Source organism: Sciurus carolinensis, chromosome 14 (genome assembly GCF_902686445.1).
Source record: "Sciurus carolinensis chromosome 14, mSciCar1.2, whole genome shotgun sequence".
Classification (NCBI taxonomy): Eukaryota; Metazoa; Chordata; class Mammalia; order Rodentia; family Sciuridae; genus Sciurus; species Sciurus carolinensis.
In genome coordinates, this window is record NC_062226.1 from 63,382,500 (window position 1) to 63,404,969 (window position 22,470).

General features: G+C 38.7%; 1 protein-coding gene across 4 annotated transcripts in view; it reads left to right on the forward strand.

Moving 5' to 3' along the window:
* Gldc (glycine decarboxylase) overlaps positions 1 to 22,470 on the forward strand; it is a 95,382-nt gene that overhangs the window by 6,070 nt on the left and 66,842 nt on the right. For all 4 annotated transcript variants that reach the window (XR_007105031.1, XM_047525447.1, XM_047525445.1 and 1 more), the window contains exon 3: positions 15,220 to 15,355. Coding sequence is in view for 3 of the 4 variants with exons in the window: in XM_047525447.1 (XP_047381403.1) it covers positions 15,220 to 15,355 (136 nt within the window). In the remaining variant the exon portion in view is untranslated. The remainder of the gene's footprint in view (positions 1 to 15,219; positions 15,356 to 22,470) is intronic.

The window sequence follows — 22,470 nt, forward strand, 5'->3', positions numbered from 1 at the left end:
CACCCCCCCACTATGGATCAGCGTCTGCTTATCAGAGAAAACATTTGGCCTTTGGCTTTTTGGGGGTTGGCTTATTTCACATAGCATGATACTCTCCAGTTCCATCTGAGATTGGTTCTGAACTTGAATTTTCAATCCTCTTGCTGTAGCCTTCTGAGTCCCTGGGGTTACAGGTGTGGGCTACCACACCAACTTTATTTTTTTATTTTGAGACAAGATCTCACTAAATTGCCCAGGCCGACCTCAAACTTGCCATTTTCCTGCCTCAGCCTCCCAAGTTGCTGGGATTACAGGCCGATACCATCACAACTGGGTGCTTAATTATTAAATGTTTGACTCTCTACTATAGCAAGCCACTATGAGGATATGCTTATGAATAAATATGGTCACTATCTTCAAGGTGCTTCTATCTTGCCTTCTTAATATGAATTAAGTGAGGATGTTAAAATGTTCCAGGGTCACCTGTAATTCCAGTGACTCAGGAGGCTGAGGCAGGAGGATCACAAATTTGAGGCCAGCCTTAGCAATTTAGCAAGTATCTTAGTGAGACCCTGTCTCAAAATGAAAAAGAGAAGGGCTAAGATGTAACTCAGTGGTAGAGATTCCTTCAGTGCAATCTCTGGTAATTAATAAATAAATAAATAAATTCCAGATGTCATGAGAACCTTGAATTAAAAAAGGTTGGGACTGGGGTTGTAGCTCGGTAGTAGAGTGTTTGCCTAGCACATGTGAGGCACTGGTTTTGATTCTTAGCACCACATGAAAATAAATAAATAAAATAAAGGTATTGTGTCCATCTATAACTAAAAATAATATTTTAAAAAATGTCATTATTCAGAAATGGAGTAAAATTGGGTGGGAAAATAGGGATTTCTGAATTTGAGTAGTAGTTGAAATATATTTTGTTAGAAGCAAAGATGATATATATATATATATATATATATATATATATATATATATATACTTTTTTTTTTTTTTGCAGTGCTGGGGATCGAACTCAGGGCCTTGTGCTTGAGAGGCAAGCACTCTACTGACTGAGCTATCTCCCCAGCCCCAAGATGATATTTTTGTATTGAATTTTTGTGTGTAAATGTGTTATACAAGAAGGGACAACCTCAAAGGCAGTAACTTCTTTGAGAAAAAGAATGGAAAAATGCAACATGCCAGGCATAATTGGGAAGTACTTGAGTATTTCTGCACTATCATCTTTGCTGGAATCTAAGAATAATGCTGTTAATCATTTGTGGACAGGTAAATGTGGAAGTATATCCTGATAGCAGTGGAGGGGTGAAAACATTTACTTTAAAAGAAATGAATCCTAAATCATAATTATTCCTCCCTTTCTCTTAAAATTAGAACACCATATTATAAATAAATAAATAAAATAAAGATCCATTGGCAACTAAAAAATTTTTTTAAAAAAGAATAAATTCATTTCCTTGAAGTTTAAAAAAATGAAATAAAATAAAATTAGAACACCAAATTAGAAATACCAGTCTTTATAAATACAATTTTTGGTATTAAAATATTTTGGGTTTTCTAATTGTTTGGTATATCAAGGGTATAAGCATGCTGGCATACAGTGATGAGGGGCCAAACAGGTCATGCTTGTCAGACAAAAAACTTAAAATGTAAACATTTTCCTCTGCAACTTGTTAAAGGATCATGGAATTCATTCAGTATCATCAAAGACAGTTTATATTTCAAAATCATAGTTTACAGAAATGATATCATTTCCTTAACTTTTTTTTTTTTTTTTTTTTTTTGTAGTAGGAATTTTACCCAGGGACACTATACCACTGATCTACATCCCCAGCCTTTTTTGTTTTTTATTTATTGCTGAATTGCTGAGGCTGGTCTTGAACTTGTGATCTTTCTGTCAGCCCTGGAAGCTGCTGGGATTACAGGCATGTGCCACCATACCTGGCCTTACATTTTTTAAATTGACTTTTTTGGAAAAGACATTGTATAGGCTATCCTTTGCTACATAAGAAATTACTGCCAAATTTGATAACTTAGCTGGGTTTGAGGCTGCATGCTTATAATCCCAGCTACTTGTGGGACTGAGGCAGGAGGAGCCCAAGGTCAAAGTCAGCCTGGGCAACTTGGTGAGACCCTGTCTCAAGATAAAAAATAAAAAGGGCTGGGATGTAGTTTAGTGGTGGCGTGCCCGTGGGTTTGAAAAAAAAATCGATGGTGTACAACAATAATAAATACTTAATTATCCCCAGTTTCTGGACTAGTAATTCAAGAGCAACCTGGCTTGTGGGCTCTGGCTTAGAATGGGGGTTGGAGTCTCAAGGGAGACTGCAGTCACATGTTGGTGGACACTCAGCTGAACTAGAGGATCCAGTCCAAGGTGACTCACGAATAAGCACAGCCTCCTTCATTATCAATGTCTCCCATCAGATTGATACATTTGTTACAATTGATGGTCCTACACTAATCATTATCATCACCCAAAACCCATAGTTTACATTAGGGTTCAGTCTTGATGTATATTCTAAAAGTTTGGATAACTGTGTAAAAGACCTATGTCCATCATTATAACATCATACAGAATGGTTTTACTGCCTTAAGAATCCTCTGCAAGCATACTTCTAAAATTATTACATCCATTGAAATTTGTACATGCTCCATATTTTAAATTATAATGAATTTTATGTAATTCTAAAAATGTTCATTGCTATCAAAATGAAATCAATTACATTGCATTGTAAATGTGGTATTATCCTTGGGATTAGTAAAGTACATAGGACCATTTGCCCATACATGAAATGCCATAGACTACTCAGCTTTATGGGTTTTTTTTTTTTTTTTTTTTTTTTTTTTTTGCAGTACTGGGGATCGAACTCAGGGCCTTGTGCTTGCGAGGTGAGCACTCTACCAGCTGAGCTATCTCCCCAGCCCAGCTTTATGGTTTTTGCGTGGAGTTTCCCATCACCTTTACCAGCAGGTTATTGAGTTTCTATTACCAAATTTGCTTCTACAGCTTCCTCTGTTTCTATTCCACATTTATTAAGAGATTTCTATGGAAGTACTGTTTTAGATTCTGACTGTGTAAGAGTGAGAATAAAGATATGGTCCTGGACTATAGGTTGTATCTGATAGGGAGATAGATAATGTAATGGTTCTGCAGATGGGATCAATACTCTGACCGAGGCTAAGGCATTAGCACAGGAATGGAAATATGGGAGGATGTGGATATTTTAGGGATGGTTAATAGACCATGTGAGTAGACTGTTAAGTTGCAGAGGAGTGTGGAAAACAAGGTATGGGACCCTGTCTGTAATGCGCAGAGCTGTAAAGGATTCCCCCACCTAAGCAATGGGGAAACTTTAGAAGTTATCACAGAAGCCATCATTAGGATTCAGCCTAGCATTTCATGCAGTGCAGTTTTGCAGATTGGAGGCAGAGAACCAGTTGAGAGATTGTTGGCAAGTTTAGATGTGATATATTAAATACTCACTAATTCTTTCCCACAGGAAGCAGACACCAAAGACAAAGTTAGATACATAAGACATTTATTGGTGATGGTAGCAGGAGAAGGCAGGAGTACTCAACTGATGCAGGTCTGAACCTGGTGGAAGGAAAATTAGGCAGAAAGAGTCTTCCACTGCTGCACAAATCTAAGAAAGGTTCATTCAGACCAAGAGGGAGTTATTGAGCTAAAGCAACCCACCTGAGAAGTCTCATGTCTTGCAGGAATGAGTCTGCATTTGTTCTCCTTTTGGACTACGTCAGTGGCTAGGGACAGTCTGTGGGAAGTATGGTTCTGGCACAAACGTGGTGGTTGATCCAGAAGGGCAGTAAGTAAGATGGTCAATTTCTAGACTGGGTGTTTCGTGGTGATGGTGATGTCATTAACAGGGAGGAAACAGGGTCCTAGAGAAAGGAGAGATCAAATTTTTCTTAAGTAGAATTAGATTTGAGGTGCTCCTGGAGCATTTGAAAAGTTGGGACAAGAGTCCAAAAGTAAGAGCTCAAGAGAAAGGAGATGACATTGCAGACTTAGTGAGTCTTTTGAATGATTTCATGGAAATGAGTGATATTACCCAGGGATGGAGTGTAGGGAAGAAAGTCAAAGCTGAGATGTTGGCAAATAGAGCATGTGGAGGATGGAGGCAGTGCAACCTGAGATCAAGACATCAGGGTCAGGAAGACAAATTTTCAGCAGGGAATTGTGGACCTTGTGCTGTATTCTAGACTTTTCTAAGATACAAGAGGGAAGAAAGTTTACAAGAAAACACAAGGACCCTCTGAGAGGGAGGAGTTGAGAGTCTGCCTAATGATCTCGCTGCAGAGGGGCAAGAAGGATTGAGACCGAGCACTAGGGAACAGTAGAGTTTTAGAAAAGCTATTGTGCATATCTGGGTGGTATGAAAGTCAGCCTGCATGGAGGACCTGCTGAGATTGAATGGCATGGATTTATAAGACTTGTCAGGGTCTCTTCTCCCTGAAATCATTTAGTGATTTTGGAGCAGGAAGAGAGGAATGTGGTGACTGGGTTCAGCTGAACTTGAGGATTGGCATTGCCAAGGACTTCAAGGTTCGCTAGTCAGTTCAGGTCAGCTGGTTTGGAGAGAGGTGAGGCAAACCCATCTATCCTTCGAGGGTCAATGCCCAACTCATGAAATGTGAACTTAGGGCCTGAGCTGCTTATTGTGATTCAGGAGCAGGTGCTTGATGACAAGGTTACAAGCAGTTTGGGGTCTGATTTCTTTAGTCCTCTTTCCACCCTGATTTACTTTAATCAGTCTCAGTTATATAATTATATAATGAATGAATAACTTTGATCTCATTTTGGCAGTTTAGGTTTATTTTGCCTATTTAGCAGAGAATTTTATTTCATTTATTTATTTTTGTAGAACTCGGGATCAAACCCAGGGCATTGCACATGCTAGGAATTCTACCACAGAATTATATCCACAATCCTCTTTTGTTTTGAAATGGGGTCTTTTTAGCCAGGCGTGGTAGTGCACACCAATAATCCCAGCAGCTCAGGAGGCAGAGGCAGGATGACAGGTTTGAAGTCAACCTCAACAACTTACCAAGGCTGTAAGCAATCTAGTGAAACCCTGTCTCAAAATTTAAAAAATGAAAAAGGGTTGGAGATGTAGCTTACAAAAAATAAAAACAAACAAACAAACAAAAAAAAACAGGGTCTTACAGGCATGGCATGCCTGGCTAACCCCAGAATTTTTTTTTCAAAACAAAAATTGCTATCTGAGAATTTTTGTAAGGATTCTCAATGCTTGCTCAACATACTAATTGATTAAACAACGAGAAAGTAAAAATCTTTCGGTGATGGGTGAATTATTGCAAATATTGAAATCTTTAGGTGAAATTTCATTGTTTTCTGAGCACTTACTATGTGCCTAGCAACCCACTATGTCTCTGTTCACAGAGAGAATAAAATTTACTTAATGAGATTCTGGATTGAATGAATTGAACTACTGATTTCCCCATAGGACTATTCTTGTGATCTATAAAAATTATTGTTCCTTCAAGCAATGCAAGTCATTTGAGTAAGGCTCTTGGAACATACTCTTCCTTTCTTGTTATTGCTCTGTAGGCCAAGCAGTGTGCCCATAGGGCAACAAAGAGGAAAAACAAATACTCCACCAATTCTCGTTCTGAACAACCATTTGGTCTGATTACATAGGTCATCTGATGTGCCAGATAAATATTAATTGCGATGTTTCTCTGTATGTTTCTTCGTTTCTTTTCCTTTTTTTTTTTTTTTTTTTTTTTTTTAACCCCCAGTACTGGGGATTGGACCCAGGGTCTTATGCATATTAGGAAAGCAAGTGCTCTCTCTCCCCAGCATTCAGACCTGGGGGTATAGTTCAGAGGTAGAGCACTTGCCTAGGATGTATGAGGCCCTGGGTTCAATCCCCAGTACTGCAAACAAAACAAAACAAAATATCATAGATTAAGGGAAGAGAGGCTATAAAGGAGCCTCCCATAGAAAGGAGTTATGATTCAAAGGAATAAAATGACAGACATGATGTTCCTACTTGTTCATTGAGGATGCTGCTCTTGTGATCCTATAACTGGAAGGATTTTGAAGCTGAGGCTTTTGGGTGAGCAGGACAAGCTGCATGATTGCTTACTTTGTGCAGACGAGGGACCAAAGAGCCATTAGAAACACAGACAAGATGTACCTCAGCTGCTTTGGGGTTATGGAAGTGTCCTGAGGAAGGCTCTAGTTTGAGAGTCATGAGTTATATAGTTTATTGTTTATTTTATTTAAAAAAATCTTTTGCCCAATCAACAAATGGGCTAAGGAAATGAACAGACACTTCACAGAAGATCTACAAGCAATCAACAGATACATGAAAAAATGTTCAACATCTCTAGAAATAAGAGAAATGCAAATCAAAACTACCCTAAGATGCCATCTCACCCCAAGAATCAAGAATACAAGCAACAATAGGTGTTGATGAGGATGTGGGGAAAAGCACACTCATACATTGCTGGTGGGGTTGCAAATTAATGCAGCCACTCTGGAAAGCAGTGTGGAGATTCCTTAGAAAACTTGGAATGGAACCACCATTTGACCCAGCTATCCCACTCCTTGGCCTATACCCAAAGGACTTAAAATCAGCATACTACAGAGATACAGCCACATCAATGTTCATAGCTGCTCAATTAACAATAGCCAGATTGTGGAAACAACCTAGATGCCCTTCAGTTGATGAATGGATAAAGAAACTGTGGGATATATACACAATGGAATATTATTCAGCTATAAAGAATAATAAAATTATGGCATTTGCAGGCAAATGGATGAAATTGGAGAATATGCTAAGTGAGATAAGCCAATCTCAAAAAACCAAAGGACAAATGATCTCGCTGATAAGTGGATGATGACACATAATGGAGGGTGGGAGGGAGGCAAGAATGGAGGAAGGAGGGACTGTATAGAGGGGGGTAGGAGGGGTGGGGGGAAGGAAAAAAAAAACAATGAATCAAACACCATTACCCTATGTAAATGTATGATTACACAAATGGTATGCCTCTACTTCATGTACAACCATAGAAACAAGTTATACCCCATTTGTTTACAATAAAAAAAATTTTTTTTTGCTACTAGGGATTGAACACAGGGACGCTTAACCTCTGAGCCACATCCCAAGCCCTTTTTTATATTTTATTTTGAGACAGGGTCTTACTAAGTTACTTAGGGCCTCACCAAGTTGCTGAGGCTGGCTTTGATCTCCTGACCCTCCTGCCTCAGCCTCCCAAGCTGCTGGGGTTACAGGTGTGCGTCACTGCCCCTGGTTTCATATGGTTCATTAATTGGCTGAGCAAGAAAGAAGATAGGAGTCAGAGCCCAAGTCAGGTCCACATGGTGCTGCTGCCCTGGCCACATCCTCACACATGCTGCCTCTCTTCCAGTCTCCAGTTTTCAATTTAAAGTCTGCATTCCACACCGTGCAGAGCATATGGTTTGGTTTGACTTCTTGTAATGAACAAATTCTGTGACTGAACAGAATTTGGTTGTCAAACTCTCCTGCTCACAGTGGAAACTTGACAATAGGATATATGGCTGTGGAAGTGGACTTGAGCCAGGTAGTTATGGGGGAACTAAAAAGTATTGTTAATGACTGGGTGACATGAAGGAAAGGCTAAGCATTAAGTTGGAATTTGTGCCCACATTCTGTCTTCCACTCAGAAAAAAAAATCAGAAAATCTTAAATGTGTGGTATTATTCTAGTCTTTTTATCCTGATTGATACCCGGACCAGCCCCCATGGTTTCCGGCGCAGCTTTGAAGCCAAGGATCTGCATGTTGGCAAGAAAAATCTGCCAAGGCGGTCTCTGTCCTCACATTCTGGTCCCAGCTTTCCTCTTTAGCTTCTGGCAGAGAAAGGCCTTTCTCAAACTGGTGACATTGTCTGGGCAAATTCAAATATGAGTGTGTTGGTTTTCAGTCCTGATGATTTCCTTGGAGACCTTTTCCTAGGATCTTGCCAAGTGCATGGAGGGTGAGGAGCAGGAGGGAGGCAGGCTGTGACGCTGGCTAGTGGCTGCTCTGTGCAAGGGACGGCTGGCTGGGCTGCCCAGGAAACAGCAGAGTCAGGGAGTGACAGGGCTGCCCCACTGTGTATTTCCCAGGTGGTATTTCATTCGAGGCATAACATTATTTATTTTAGTACCAGGGATCGAACCCAGGGGTACTTAACCACCAAGCTACATCCTCAGCTCTTTGTTTTTATTTTGAGACAGGGTCTCGCTAAGTTGCTTAGGGCCTCACTTGTTTGCTGAGTCTGGCCTCAAACTTGCAATCCTCCTGCCTCAGCTTGCAAAGTCTCTGGATTACAGGTGTGTACTATCACACCTGGCTTAATTTTTGAATAAGTAATATAGATTGTCCAAAACTCAAAAGCACAAAAAGATACACAGGGAAAAGTACAACTCCCTCCCATTTCTAATCTTATTTTTTTGTCAAATCATCTTTTAGAGATGTTCTGTTCAATATAGCATGTGTATATATTTATTCTTTTAAAATTACAAATGATAGCATAATTTATACACTGTGTAAAATGTTAGGCATAGCATTTTTAGATTGTTATAGAAGCAAAAGCAACGAATGGCTACATTTTTCCATATAATTAAGGCAAAGAATATATAGTAAGGTTGTATTTTGAGTAATGGGGTAAGGATGGGGAACAGTGTGTATGTGTGTTTCAATTTAGCACGTATCTTGACTTAGCCTGCCTATCCATTTCAATGGCATTTGTACAGTTCTTATGCAAATTCTTATATATGGGAAATTAAAATCTACCTCTAGCAATGTATTGGGTATTTAACAGCTAAATTGATTTATTCCTATTGGAAAGCATTTATTTAGTGTAGTGTATCTTGATATTTTAGGCAGAAATGGCAAGGAAGTTGCTTCTAGAAAGACTTGTGGAATTATGTAAGGAAGAAGGAAGTCTTCATTCTGAATTCTGAGAAGCAGGAGCAGTGCAAGTCATCACCTGTGACTTCTTAGGAAGCAATGCTGAGAGGTCACTGAACTCTGTTCCTGGTACATCAGGACCAGAGCATTATGCAATGCTCTGAGGCAGAGGAATAAACAAGGTCACAAGCAGGTGCTTATTCCACAAGAAAAGAATTTACTGCTTAGGTGCCTGAAGGATTGCTTGACTCCTCCCTGGTTGGGAGTACACAGTGTCTGACTGCCCTGCAGGGCTGTCAGCAAACATTTGGAACATGACAGCTTGTCTTCAAGCAGTTCTATTTTATAATTTTTCCCCCTGTGTTTTTTTTAATAGGTACAACTTGGTTGTACATACTGGTGGATCCGTTGTTGCATATTTGTATGTGCACATAATGTAACAATAATAATAATTTGGTCAATATCATTTCCCAGTATTTCTCCTTTCCTTCCCATCCTCCCTCTCCCTGGTCCCTTTCCTCTGCTCTATTCATCTCCCTTCCAAGCAGTTCTGTGGTGGATGCTCCCTTTCTTATTCTTTCTCATTTCCCCTTGGTTAGTTTCAGCGCAGTCACATTCAAGAAGATTGTTATAGGAATCAGCTTGTGCCCAGGAGTGAGCTGTTTTGTCAAGTTGGAAGGAAAAGTATAAGGAATGTGCATGCTTGATGTTGACTGGGGGGAAATCCAGTCTTTCCTTTGTACACAGAGATTCCTTAGGCTGTGCTGCCCAGGCTTTGGATGGCACAATTGCCTCTTTATAATGCTTCTCTTAATAGGTAGGGGAAAAAGGCTGCCACTTTGGGATTAAGTAAGGATCCCACACTGTTTTCTCTAGAAAGAGAGTTTTTTTTTTTTTTTTTTTTTCCCAACTGGGAAAAAGAAGTGACAGTGCTGGGCATTATGTGCTCAGGATTTGGAGTTTTATTTTGACCTAATCATGCTCCAGAACTCCAACTTAGAGACTGTATTTTGAACTTATTTCAGGTAAGTTCAGCAAGTAGAGATCTGTTTGTGGACTCCACTCCCTGCCTTCATCATTGCTGTTTGGACATCACTTATGATTATAACTGACTCTGGGTTCCTAAATAAATCATTTGACTCTTCTACAGATTTGACCAAAGTGAGATTTCATGAGTGGTTTTGACCAATGGCAACCAGAGAACAAATATTTGAAATAATTTAGACACTCACTAGGCTGGTGCTTGGAAAATCCTTTTTTTTTTATGTGTAGGTGGGGGAGCTTGAGGTCTTAGATTTTGATAATGGTAAGGAGCAGCTTCACTGTGTTCATTAAGTCACAAACTATCCTGGCTTCTAGATGGGGAGTTGGGACATGATAAAGAATGGGTAAATGAATGGGGAAGGCTTCTCATACTGTTCACACTTTAGGAAGCATGACCAAGTAATTGCCCTACTCCTAGTTGTCTCAAGAGTCTGTTAGCTTGGTGTACAGGGGACAGCTCATTCTATTCACACTCTTTTCTCAACTGAGTTAAAACTGGACATAAATATCAGGCTGTGATGAGGTTACATTGGGGGAAATGAAGGGCACATTAGTTCCAATCTGGATAGCTGGGAGTGTCTACCCATGTTTGAAAAGTTTGACTGATGCTATAGGAACTAGAGTTTTATCTTTATATCTTTATGGGATTAGAAAGTTCTATTTTAGCTTTGACTATATTCTAGATCTTATCCTAATTAATTAATTCTTTTTCATTTATGCTTATTGGCTTTTAAATTTTTCAGGGTTTTTGTTTTGTTTTGGGTTTTTTTTTTTTTTTTTTTTTTTAATTGCTTTTTTTTTTGGAGGGGAGTAGGGCTTGGTACTGAGGCTTGACCCCAGAGTTACTCCACCACTGAGCTACATCCTTAGCCCCTTTTACATATATATTTTTTTATTTTGAGACAGGGCCTCACTAAATTGTGCAGACTGGTCTTGAACTTGTGATCCTCCTGCCTCAGTCTCCTCAGTAGCTGGAATTACAGGTGTGCACCACCGTGCTGGGCTCAGGCGTTTTATTGAAGTGCATAAGACTTCAGTGGCTGCTGTAAGGGATGCTGATTTACATCTTGGGTTCCCCTTTCTGAGCTTCCTGTTAATTCACCTGCGATAGCCTGAGTTTTTTAGGGGGGAAATTAAAAAACTTTTAATCTCTGAAAGAAGTCATAATAGAAAAAGTTAAGTATGAGAAGCCAGGCTTGTCGGTCCTACCTTATCTATGCCCTATCCCACCACTCTCACAAGCTTTATAAACATTTGTGAGCTTCCTCACACCTGGGCTTTCTGCCCTCTTCTATGTAGCAGGTGCCATCTTGGTTCCTGTGCTGTCAAGTGAGGAAGGAGGGTTAGTCTACTCTGTCCCCTGCAGGACTCTCATTCAATTTAGCCTTTTACTAGTCTTGAGATTCTAGTCTTGTGGAGCTATAATAGTACCCCTTCTTTCAGGGACATGTGATGTATTTCCACTGATATGAAAGATAGTTTCTGTTTTGGATCCGTAACGGAGGTCCCCTCTGGGGAGGATTAAGATAGGTAGATAGATCTCCCCCAGGAGAAAGAATCTTTCATCTCAATGGGAATTTGCACACACAGCCAGAGGTACTATCAAAGAAGCAGAAAAGAAGACTGTAGTGAAGTGGAAACTTCTGACAGTTTACAGGCAAAATCAAAATGGCACATTTGAGTAACTCCTCATGAGGAAAAAGCAGGAAATTTTTACTGAAGGAAGCAGAAGACTGATATTTTGTGTTTCCAGAGGGAGGAGATCTGGGGTTTGGTTTTAATTTAGAATTCTCAGATTCTAGCTCCTGTTACCTCCCTGACTTCCTGAATTGGAGTCCTTGAAGTGCAGTTTTCAGATAATTTGGCTTAATGAGGTACCCTAGTCATGGTCTTGGCATGGTAGCCCAATTCCTATCTCTATAATCCCATATGTTCTCATGGGACAAGGAAAGCGGGAAGGAGACTCCTGTCCTGGAAGAATCATGTTGGCAGCTTAACTATGAAAACTGCAGATCTAAATAATCCTTTTGGCTCCTACCAGTTTCATTTTAGCTATTTCTAATTATATTACCTACCATTAGATTGTTTTTCCCCAGGTACAGAGCAAGTTAAACACTAGCCATTCAGTTGATTATCTGAGCCCTGCCAGTTGTGGAATACCATGGCTGCAAGACTCCACTGCCTCCCCCCCCCCATTAGGCTGTGAGAAAAGTGGGCAATGCCCAGGGCAGATCTTTCGGCTGAATAATTGGCTCTGACATTTGACCAAGTTACACTGAAGAGCTGTGGGGGAAATTCTATGTAGATTTTTTTAGTACATTCCAAAAACATAGCACCATCTCTCTTGTGCCAGTGGATAGGAAGGTTGTTTTTAGTGGGTGGGCGTATTTGGGTTGATTATTTTTGCTATTAGAATCTTAACACTGTAAGGAAAATCTTATCTGGCAAAATGCTGGAATTCACCAAAGCCTGTGAGTGTGATTGGACCGGACAGAGGGCCCAAGCACAGACCAGCTTCTCTGGAAAATGGTTGATAGAGCTGTCTATATTAATTTGCCAAGATTGACATAAAAAGGAACCACAAACTGATGGCTTAAACAAAAGGAATTTATTTTCTCATAGTTCCAAAGTTTATAAGGCCAAAATTGAAATGTGGGCAGGGTTGGTTCTGTTTTGGAACTCTGGAGATTTTTTGTTGTTGTTGTTCACCTTCTGGTCATAGCTGGCAGTCCTTGGCTTGTAGAAGCATCACTCTAATGTTTTCTTCCATCATGACATGCACGGTTTTCTTCTTGGGTCCATGTCCCTATGTCATTTTTCCTCTTCATGTAAGGATATCAACCATTGGATCAGGGATGATCCTAACCCCACATAATCTCATTTTAACTTATTTGGATCAATAAAGACTCAATTTCCAAATAAGGTTACATTCACAGGTACTGAACATTGGGGTTTTGTGGGACACAATTCAATTCACAACACTCCTCTTATCCATTGCCCTCTGGGACGTTTTACATACTCTGACCGTATCTCCCTGTGTCCAGGGTCTTCCCTCCATGATCTCTCAACACCATTAATAGAATGATCTTTCTATAATGTAGAAAAAAATCATTCTTCTGCTTGAAGATTCTCTGTGACTTCTAAAGTCTATATGCTTTTTGTAGTTTTTTTTTTTTTTTTTTCCCTGCTTGAGGGGTCGGGGATTCGAACCACGGTCCTTGCGCATGCTAGGAGAGCACTCTCCAAAAGGAGCTATTTCTTCAGCTCCTAAAGTCTATACTCTTGATTTGACACATTTCTTCACTCTGTTTTCATTTGAGAACTGGACCTTTGTCCTTATGGCATAATGTGGGGCAGGGACCTGTCCCTCTTTCACAGGATCTTATTTGCAGCTGGCTTTGCCTGCCAGGCAGTGCTAATTAGTCTCCCCTCCTACTGAGCTTCTGCCCCTTAGATTACTTGGGATTTCTTGCATGATTGTTCCTACAGATAGGTGCCTGTCCTTGCCTTTCTCCTCAGGTGTTGGTTATTGTACTTTGACTTACTTCCTAAACGTTCACTATAAGGCAGTTGGATTATATATACTCATGAAACTAACAACTCACAAAGCTATCTTTCCTTTATGTACTGTGGCAGTGTGACACATTGCTTATGAATTTATCTCCTGTGTATGTGGTAGAGGGTGACAATATTTTTCATTCAGGATAAAGATGTATTGATGAAAACAATATTGAGAGATAAAACACTGTGAAGTCCTAACCATTTTGCTAACTTGATTTTGCTGAGAAGGCAACAATAAAATCAATCAGTTCCAGGGTTTAAGTGTCTGAATCCCCAGGAAGATTTTAAGGATCTGAACATTTGTTAAACAGTTAAATTTAGTACCATGATCTATTTGCAGAAGGGCAGAAATCATGTTCAGTGGGTTAAAGTGTGGAATATGGTGGTAGAGACTGGATTAGTAATCCTTTAATTTAAATCCATGTGACCTCAGGGGAGTGATCCTCTTCAAGCCTTCATATATAATTCCTGGCAGAGTTTATGCTCAATAAGTATCAGATGCCTTTACTATTTTGTTGATTTTCATATGAATGACCTGCATCTGAGAACCTTATAATTCTTAATAAACTAAGTGCCTTAATGGGAATGCTTGTAGGTCTTATTTTATTTTTTTTTATTTTTAAATATTTTTTAGGTGTTAATAGACCTTTATTTTATTCATTTATTTATATGTGGTGCTGGGAATTGAACCCAGTGCCTCACACATGCTAGGCAAGCACTCTACCACTGAACTACAACCCCAGCCCCTGTCTTTTATTTTAATTGGTATTCCTTGTTCTTGGGTCATAAGTTTTTTATAAGTAGCCTTTTCAGTGACACAAAGGAAAAGTGTCTGATTCTGTGGAAGAATTATAGAGAAAATATAACTTATGTTATTAAAAACTGCCACCTTTCCTGCTTATAGAAAGTATAGGCAATTTAAAAGGGAAAACAGTAAGATAGAATTTTTATTTAAATATAACAGACATGAAAGGCAGACAGAATAAACATGGAATGAGGCAAGAGTTAAAGTTGGTCAATTCTGTGGGTATGGTGGTGTATATCTGTAATCTGAGCAATTTGGGAGGCTAATGCATGAGGATCACAGTTTGAGGCCAACCTTAGTAACTTAGTGAGATCCTGTCTCAAATAAAAAAATAAAATGGGCTGGGGATGTAGTTTAGTGGTAAAGTACCTGTGGGTTCAGTTTCTAGTACCAAAAAAGGGGGGAGTTGATCAATTCTGGCAAAGACCCCCCCCCCAAAAAAAAAAAAAAAAAAAAAACAAAACACTGTGAGGGGCCAACCTTGGGGAAAATATGAATGCTATTTGACTGGTTTTTATTTGCTTGCTTGTTTTTTATGGGGATTGAACCCAGGAGTACTTTACCACTGAGCTACATGCCTAGTCTTTTTTTTTTTTTTTTTTTTTTTTTTTTGAGTCAGTGTCTCACTAAGTTGCTGAGGCTGGCCTCAAACATATGATCCTCCTACCTCAGCCTCCTGAATCTCTGGGATAGCAGCTGTGTACCACCACACCCGGTCTCTCTCTCTCTTTTTAAAAGATTTCCACATACAGTACTTAGAGTTGGTTAGATAATTATATTTTACATGTATCTGTTCTCCTTATATAACTATTCAAACAAAATGAGGGTTTTAAATTGTACTTAGAGCTCCCTTCTGAGACATTTTCTCTCTGTAACATTTCTTTCTTTTCCACAATCAGGTGAAAATGAAATCCTTGCAACTCTGCGTGCCATTTCGAGCAAAAACCAGATCTGGAGATCGTATATTGGCATGGGCTATTATAACTGCTCAGTGCCACAGACCATTTTGCGGAACTTACTGGAGAACTCGGGATGGTAATGTATCTCCTGGTTACAGAACAGGAATACTGTGATCTGCCTGATTCTTCCCTTTCCCCAAGGTGCGTCAGAGCCCACATGCTGACACCTAGCCCCTGATACTGTCTCTAAGCTCCAGGAACCTACCTGGTTTCTCTGAATGGGAAGTCTCCTCACTCAAGTGTAGAGGAAGTAGAAGTTTCTTCCTGCTTTTATTCCCATGACATCTAGCACTCTAAATTGCAGATGCTGGTAATGACTTCCTCTCTGCAACTTAGTTTCTGTACTGTCTTTGAGCAGGATGTCAGACCCACAGGTGGTTGACTCAGGGCTTTATTTCTCTTTGGGGACCCTGAAACTTTAGACTAGGTCTGAGCTTCCTCAGTGAATCAGTGTTGGAGTCCAGGAGAGAACTCAGTGGGTTGTATTCTCTTAGGATTTTAAGGTGACAGGTAATACACCTCCCTGCCCCATATCTCTGAGTTCATGACCAACTGAAAATGAAAAGACAGTGTCATAAATGAAGATCATAATATTGATTTGATTACTCAGCACTTTATTGACAAAGAGAGCATTTGTATTCTGTGGATAGGTTCTTCTTCTTTTTTTTTTTTTTTTTTTGCATTTTTAATTTATTTTTATTGTAAACAAATGGGATACATGTTTCTGTTTGTACATGGAGTAACAGCATACCATTTGCGTAATCATACATTTACATAGGGTAATGATGTTTGAATCATTCTGTTATTTTTTGGATAGGCTCTTCTTGAAAAGACAAGAGAAGGGCCTGAGTTGTGCATGCTTGGTTACTTGCTCCAGTAGCCTCACCCCTCAGACAAGTCATTCCTGTTCTTCTTGGGGTCTGCAGATATGCTGCTGGTTTGTGTCCCATGTCCTCTCTGGCTCTCACTGATCCAACATCCTGAATGTATTTTTGCATTTGAGGAACAACTTGGAGGCTTCTTCTGTACTACTTTTTTGGTTTCCTGTTGCTGAGTGCTAAACGTCATAAAGAGCCAGAGGGGTTCACATCCCAGTGCTAAACAAGTAAACACCTTGGACATTCCCTGCCAGGCAGAGGCCATGGCTCCAATAGTGAATGAGGGCAGATCAAGGCATCTGCTGCTTCTGTCCCTTTGGAAATAATAGCTAACCACGGAGAAAGGAGGGCAGGGCCCTTCTGTCCCTCCTCTTTGGATTGGTGCCATTTTATATGGCAGAATATTTGAATTGAAACTTTATTGCAAGTGAAGCCTTAATCCAAAAGGAAGAAGTCTGCTTGGGAATATAGGTATACACCTATTCCCAGTATAAAAACAGAGCTAATGTGGAGTGGGGGAGATGATGATGATGATTCCTGAGTGATTTGTTTGTGTAAAAAAAAAAGCCCTTTAATTTCTAGTAGGACCATTATGATGTAAGGACAGAGTAAATGGTTGCCTCTGCAATTCAGATGTTTTTATAGCAAGGTGCAGAGATTGTCTTTCAGATTAACATATATAAAATCATCTTTAGTAAATGGCAAACCAAGGAATCACCTCAACAGGGTCTTTTGAAATACCCAAGTACTTTTCAAATTGACCAATCTTAAAATTTTGATCAATACTTTGCATCTTTTTTCTGCTTTTCTCTAAGTACCACTGTCATCTGGTGGGTGAGAGCTTCGTCCTAGATGCAGTTATCTGTGTCACATCTTTATAGGAACCAGATCTGTTGGCTCAATCACACATGCATTGCCATCCCTGCATGTCGCTTTTAGTTTCAATATGCTCTTCTTCCTGTTATTAATAGACCACCTAAGAACTTGTTTTTCTTTTTTTTTTCTTTTTTCTTTTTCTTTTTTGTAGTTGTAGATGGACACAATACCTTCATTTTGTTTATTTTATTTATTTATGTGGTGCTGAGGATCAAACACATGTAAGATAAGTGCTTTGCCACTGAGCCCCAGCCCCAGCCCCCAAGAACTCGTTTTTTTTCTGCTTTGGGTGTGTATGCGAATATGTTTGCATTGCTGAGGGCTTCTTTTCCACTGTGATATTAGTAAAAGTCTGAATGGTAATCTCCAAGGTTGATTTCGAAAGGGCTTCTTTTCCACTGTGATATTAGTAAAAGTCTGAATGGTAATCTCCAAGGTTGATTTTGAAAGCAAATGGCCTGTCTCTCTACCCCTACCCCACCTTAAAAAAAAAAAAAAAAAAAAGAAAGAAAGAAAGAAAAAAAAAAAAACCTCCAAAGTTCATGAATGGGCAACAACTCTCCAGCTGTCTGAGTACGGGCCTGCAGCCTTTGCCCTTGCCCTGGTGACATACAGAATATTCACCATATTGCTCTCTGTTCGTGAATGAATGTGTTAATTTACTTTAGAAGCAGCCAGCATTTTGAGAGGGAGGCAGTGTTTTTGTGTGGCCTTTCAGTTTCCATTTTCAGATGCATATTAAATATTGTTTCTTTTCATTCTCTGAAAGCTGATCTGAACCAGGGAGAGATACTGCACCCTGCCAGCACTGATAGGGAGGGTTGTGCACGCGTGGGTGGTAGACTTCACATTATCGTCTTTCTGAATGGTTTCCATAGTGATGGAACCAACAAATTCCGGTGACGTGAGGTGAAAATAAATGGGCAACACAGCCTCGAAAGAATACAAACATTTAGGCCCTTAAAAGAAAATGTACATCAAATCTAGAGTTTGTTTTATAGGGTCCACTGTTTCAACTGCTGATAACATCAGTAACTAATATCAGTAACATTCACATTTTCTTTTTGTCTTTCTGTTCTATATAATTTTGGTACCAGGATTAAAATGAGAGACACTCACAAGTGTTTGTCTTCCTGCAAACCCCCACTACCTCCCTCTTTTCTAGTTCCAAAAGAAAGTCACAGCCAAAATGATAGAGAATACTGATTCATTTGAATAAATGTTAATGTCATGTTGAAAATATCAGACATCCTATTTGAACAGAACTAAAAGCCTTCTTGGATGTGCAGATAATTTTTTTATATACATTAAAATACATGCAGTAACCAACTGAGTTAGTCAGGACATAGACATTATGGACCACAGACACATTTTCTTTTTTGGGTTTTTTTTTTTTTTTTTTTTCTCTTTGCTGTGTGCTAGGGATTGAACCTAGAGGTGCTCTACCATTGAGATACATCCTAGTTCTTTTTATTTTTTATTTTGACACAGGATCTGCTAAGTTGCTGACGCTGGCCCTGAATTTGCTATCCTCCTGCCTTAGCCTCCCAGTAGCTGGAACTATGGGTGTACATCCCATTTTATATCCACTCTGAGAACACATGACTCTTATAGGCACATGTAAATTTCCTAGAACCAGGGATTTAAAGCTTTTTTTTTTTTTTTTTTTTTGGTGCTGGGGATCGAACTCAGGGCTTTGTGCTTACAAGGCAAGCACTCTACCAGCTGAGCTATCTCCCCAGCCCCAGAGCCAGGGATTTAGAAAGCAATAATTATCAGTGTTCTTTTTCATTCAAAAGAATTTGCAATTGCCAATTTACAAATGTTGTTCACTTGAATAACAATTGGGCAGTATATTGCCATTTCCAAAATGTTTTATGTATGTGAAATCTGATTTGAGTGTTAAGAAAAACCTTTGGTATAGGTGATGATCTCCACTGATGGCCAAGAGGAATCAGCTGGAGAGTTTAGTTACTTGTCCAAGTTCACAACTAATAAGTTAAAGAATTAAAACTAACTGGGCATGGTGGTGCACACCTATATTCCCAGTGGCTTCAGGAGGCTGAGGCAGGAAAATCAAGAGTTCGAAGCCAACCTCAGCATAAGTGAGGTGCTGGGTCTGGGGATATAGCTCAATTGGTAGAGTGTTTGCCTCACAAGCACAAGGCCCTGGGTTCAATCCCCAGCAACCCACCACCGCAAAAGAAAAAAAAAAGTGAGTTTCTAAGCAACTCAGACCCTGTCTGAATAAAATACAAAATAGGGTTGGGGATGTGGCTCAGTGGTTGAGTACCCCTGAATTCAATCCCTGGTGTACACATGCACACACACACACAATTAAAAATAAAACCAAAAAAAAAAAAAAAAAAAAACCCAAAATCCAGTACTGTTACTACTATTACCACCACTTTTTCTTTTCTTTTCTTTTTTAACTGGTGTGCTTGGGTTGGAACCCAGGCCTTACGTGTGCTAGGCTAGCACTCTACTACTGAATTATATCCTTAGCCCTTTTTATTTTATGTTTGAGACAGGGTCTTGCTAAATTGTAGGGGCTATCCTTGAACTGGTATTTCTTCTGCCTTGACCTCCTGAATGACTGGGAATACAGGTGTGTGCCACTATGCTGTGCACCCAAGCTTCTTAATACTAGATATAGGAAATCTTTGAATCAATGTGCTACTTACAGGAGTATAGACAGGTATGAACTTTCTGGAGAGGAACATGGCAATATGTACTGAGAACTTTGAAACTAATTATCATATATGAATTAAAATTCTACTTCTAGGAATTTATCCTGAGGAAATAGACCTAGATAAGGTTGTTCACTATTATGCTATTTTTAATATTAAAATCAAATATCATTAAACTTGAAAGAACTTGTTAAATGTAAATTCATTTAAATGGGTAACATGAATTAAATAAAATAAATGAAATAAAATTATTTAATACCATAGAACAAATTATATTTTTAAATAATACGTAGTTGTTAAATTGTTCATGGAATAATATTAACTGAAAAAAAAAAGGATATAAGACTTGATGATGAATACAATCCTCTTTTCAGATATAAATCTGATTTATAATGTAGAAAAGAGACTGAAATAAATGCACCTGAATGTTAACTATAGTTATCTTGAAATTTTAGGTTTATGAGTAATTTTATTTTCTCAAATAGTTATCTGAGTTTACCAGCTTCTTACAATAAATATGTATAACATAATCATAAAAAAGATAGTAAATACATTCCTGGCATACTGAAGGTAGTTAATAAATAGTATTTGATGCATTTAACTTATGGAACATACAGTGAAATAAAAATTAGTGTTATTCTTACCATGCAGAGAAAATAAATCACTGTTTAACATTTGATTCACTAGCTTGTTTTTGCAAATTTGCAAAAATATCATAGTTTTTATTTCACTTTGAAAATTAATATCTTGAGCTTCTTCTAATGTCAGGAAATATTTATTTATAGCATATAAATAATTGCATAATATTAGATGCATGTTTTTAGGTTATTTCACTATTCCTGCTGGTGAACCCTTAAGGTTGTTGCTGGTTCTCACCATTCAGTGCTGCTAAATTCTTTCGGAACGCCACTCTCTACCTGTTGTTTATTCTAGGTCTTTCTCTAAGGATATACTAAATCTTTGCTGTTTTTGAGATGAGCTAGCTGGTACGTGCATATGCTTCTGTGTGTCTGCATACCAAATGATGGTTTTGAGTCAAATGAAAGTGCTGTGTTAACCAGGCAACTCAAGCATATGGCAGGAATAGTGCCATGTCTGTCTTCATGGCAGCAAGCCGAAAACGAAGGTCTAGTCTGATTTGAGATCACAGCGGCCTGTTGTCCATGCCTTTTGTGTGACCCCATTTCTGTGCACATTCCCTTTTTAATTGCCTGCACCATGCATTGTGTGCCTCATTCATTCCAGTTCACCACCTGCTTAGAATTTGGCAAAAACTAATTTACAGTTGCTAAGCCAGAGTATTCAAGGAATTAACTGAAGCAAAAATTTATTCTGCTGTATACACACATACACATATATATTATTATACTGGCGAGTTCCTGGAAATTATTTAAGTCTTGATATTGTACTGCTTGCTAAGACAAACTCCTCCCCACACTTCCCCTGAGAGAGGAAATGTTTAAAACAAATACAACCAAAAAGATAAGATATTGATTTCAAAGACTTCAAAAAATGAATGAATGGAAATATTCCAAAAATGATGACCAGAATAGGGGTGAAAGGAAAAGCATTTGAAGAAACGAAAAGCAAATCAATCACCAAAAACTTTTTTCTAAAACTCTTTCTATTGGAAATATAAATATAATAGAGATATTTATGAATGTCAGTCTCCTGCAGGTATAAGAACTCAAAACTGACCCACGTGGTAGTCAGAGCAAATGGGTTTTTGGTGAAAAAAGTAGCAGCTCTGTTATAAGTCCTAGTCATCCCCATCCTGTCACATTATCTTATTTAAAACATCTATCACTCTGAAATCTGAAACGATTTTATTGTCTCTTTTCTCCCTTAAAATACATTTACCTTGGGATCAGGGACTACTAGCCACATTGTTTATGAACCTATAATAGTTCCTGGTACTAAGAATATAGTAAATAATTGAAAGATGGGTGAACGAGTGAAGAAATGGAAAAAATGAAAAAAAGAAGGAACTCATGGGGTTAATTTACATATCTAAAGCCACATTCTTGACTGACAACTAGCAGACATAAGATTAGAATCCATGTCTATGTGACCTTCTAATCATTGTCACCCCTGAATTTTGGTAGCTATGGAGTTAACATTCATTGACTTAGTAGCTAGATAGTGAGAATTTTTAAGTAAATGTGTATTAATTTCTTCTTCTTCTTCTTCTTTTTTTTTTTTTTTTTTTTTTTTTTTTGTACTAGGGATTGAACCCAGGGTACTTACCATTGAGCTACATCCCCAGCCCTTTTTACATTTTCATTTTGAGACAGGATCTTGCTAAGTCGCTGAAACTGGCCTCAAACTTGCAATCTTCCTGCCTCAGTCTCCTAAATTGCTAGGATTATAGGCATGTGCTACCACGCCTGTGCCCTACAGATATCTGTTAATTTCTTAGGAATACATAGAACTTCTCCTGTTTAATAAAAAAGCAAATATAAAAAGGTTTCAAATGTTAGATACTAATTCTTGGATGCTCTCATATTATGAACTGTGAAAAATAATGTGCTTTTTCTTGAGGAAAGATAAGAGGAAGTGAAAGTTCTGTTTATAATATCATAGGTAGGCTCATGTGGATTTTAAGAGCTAGTTTACAATGAAACACATATGTGCAATAAGATCATTAAAATAGTAATGTTCTGCCAGGTGCAGTGGTGCATGTTTGTAATCTTAGCAATTTGAGTGAGACAGAAAGATTGCAAGTTCAAGGACAGTCTGGGCAATTT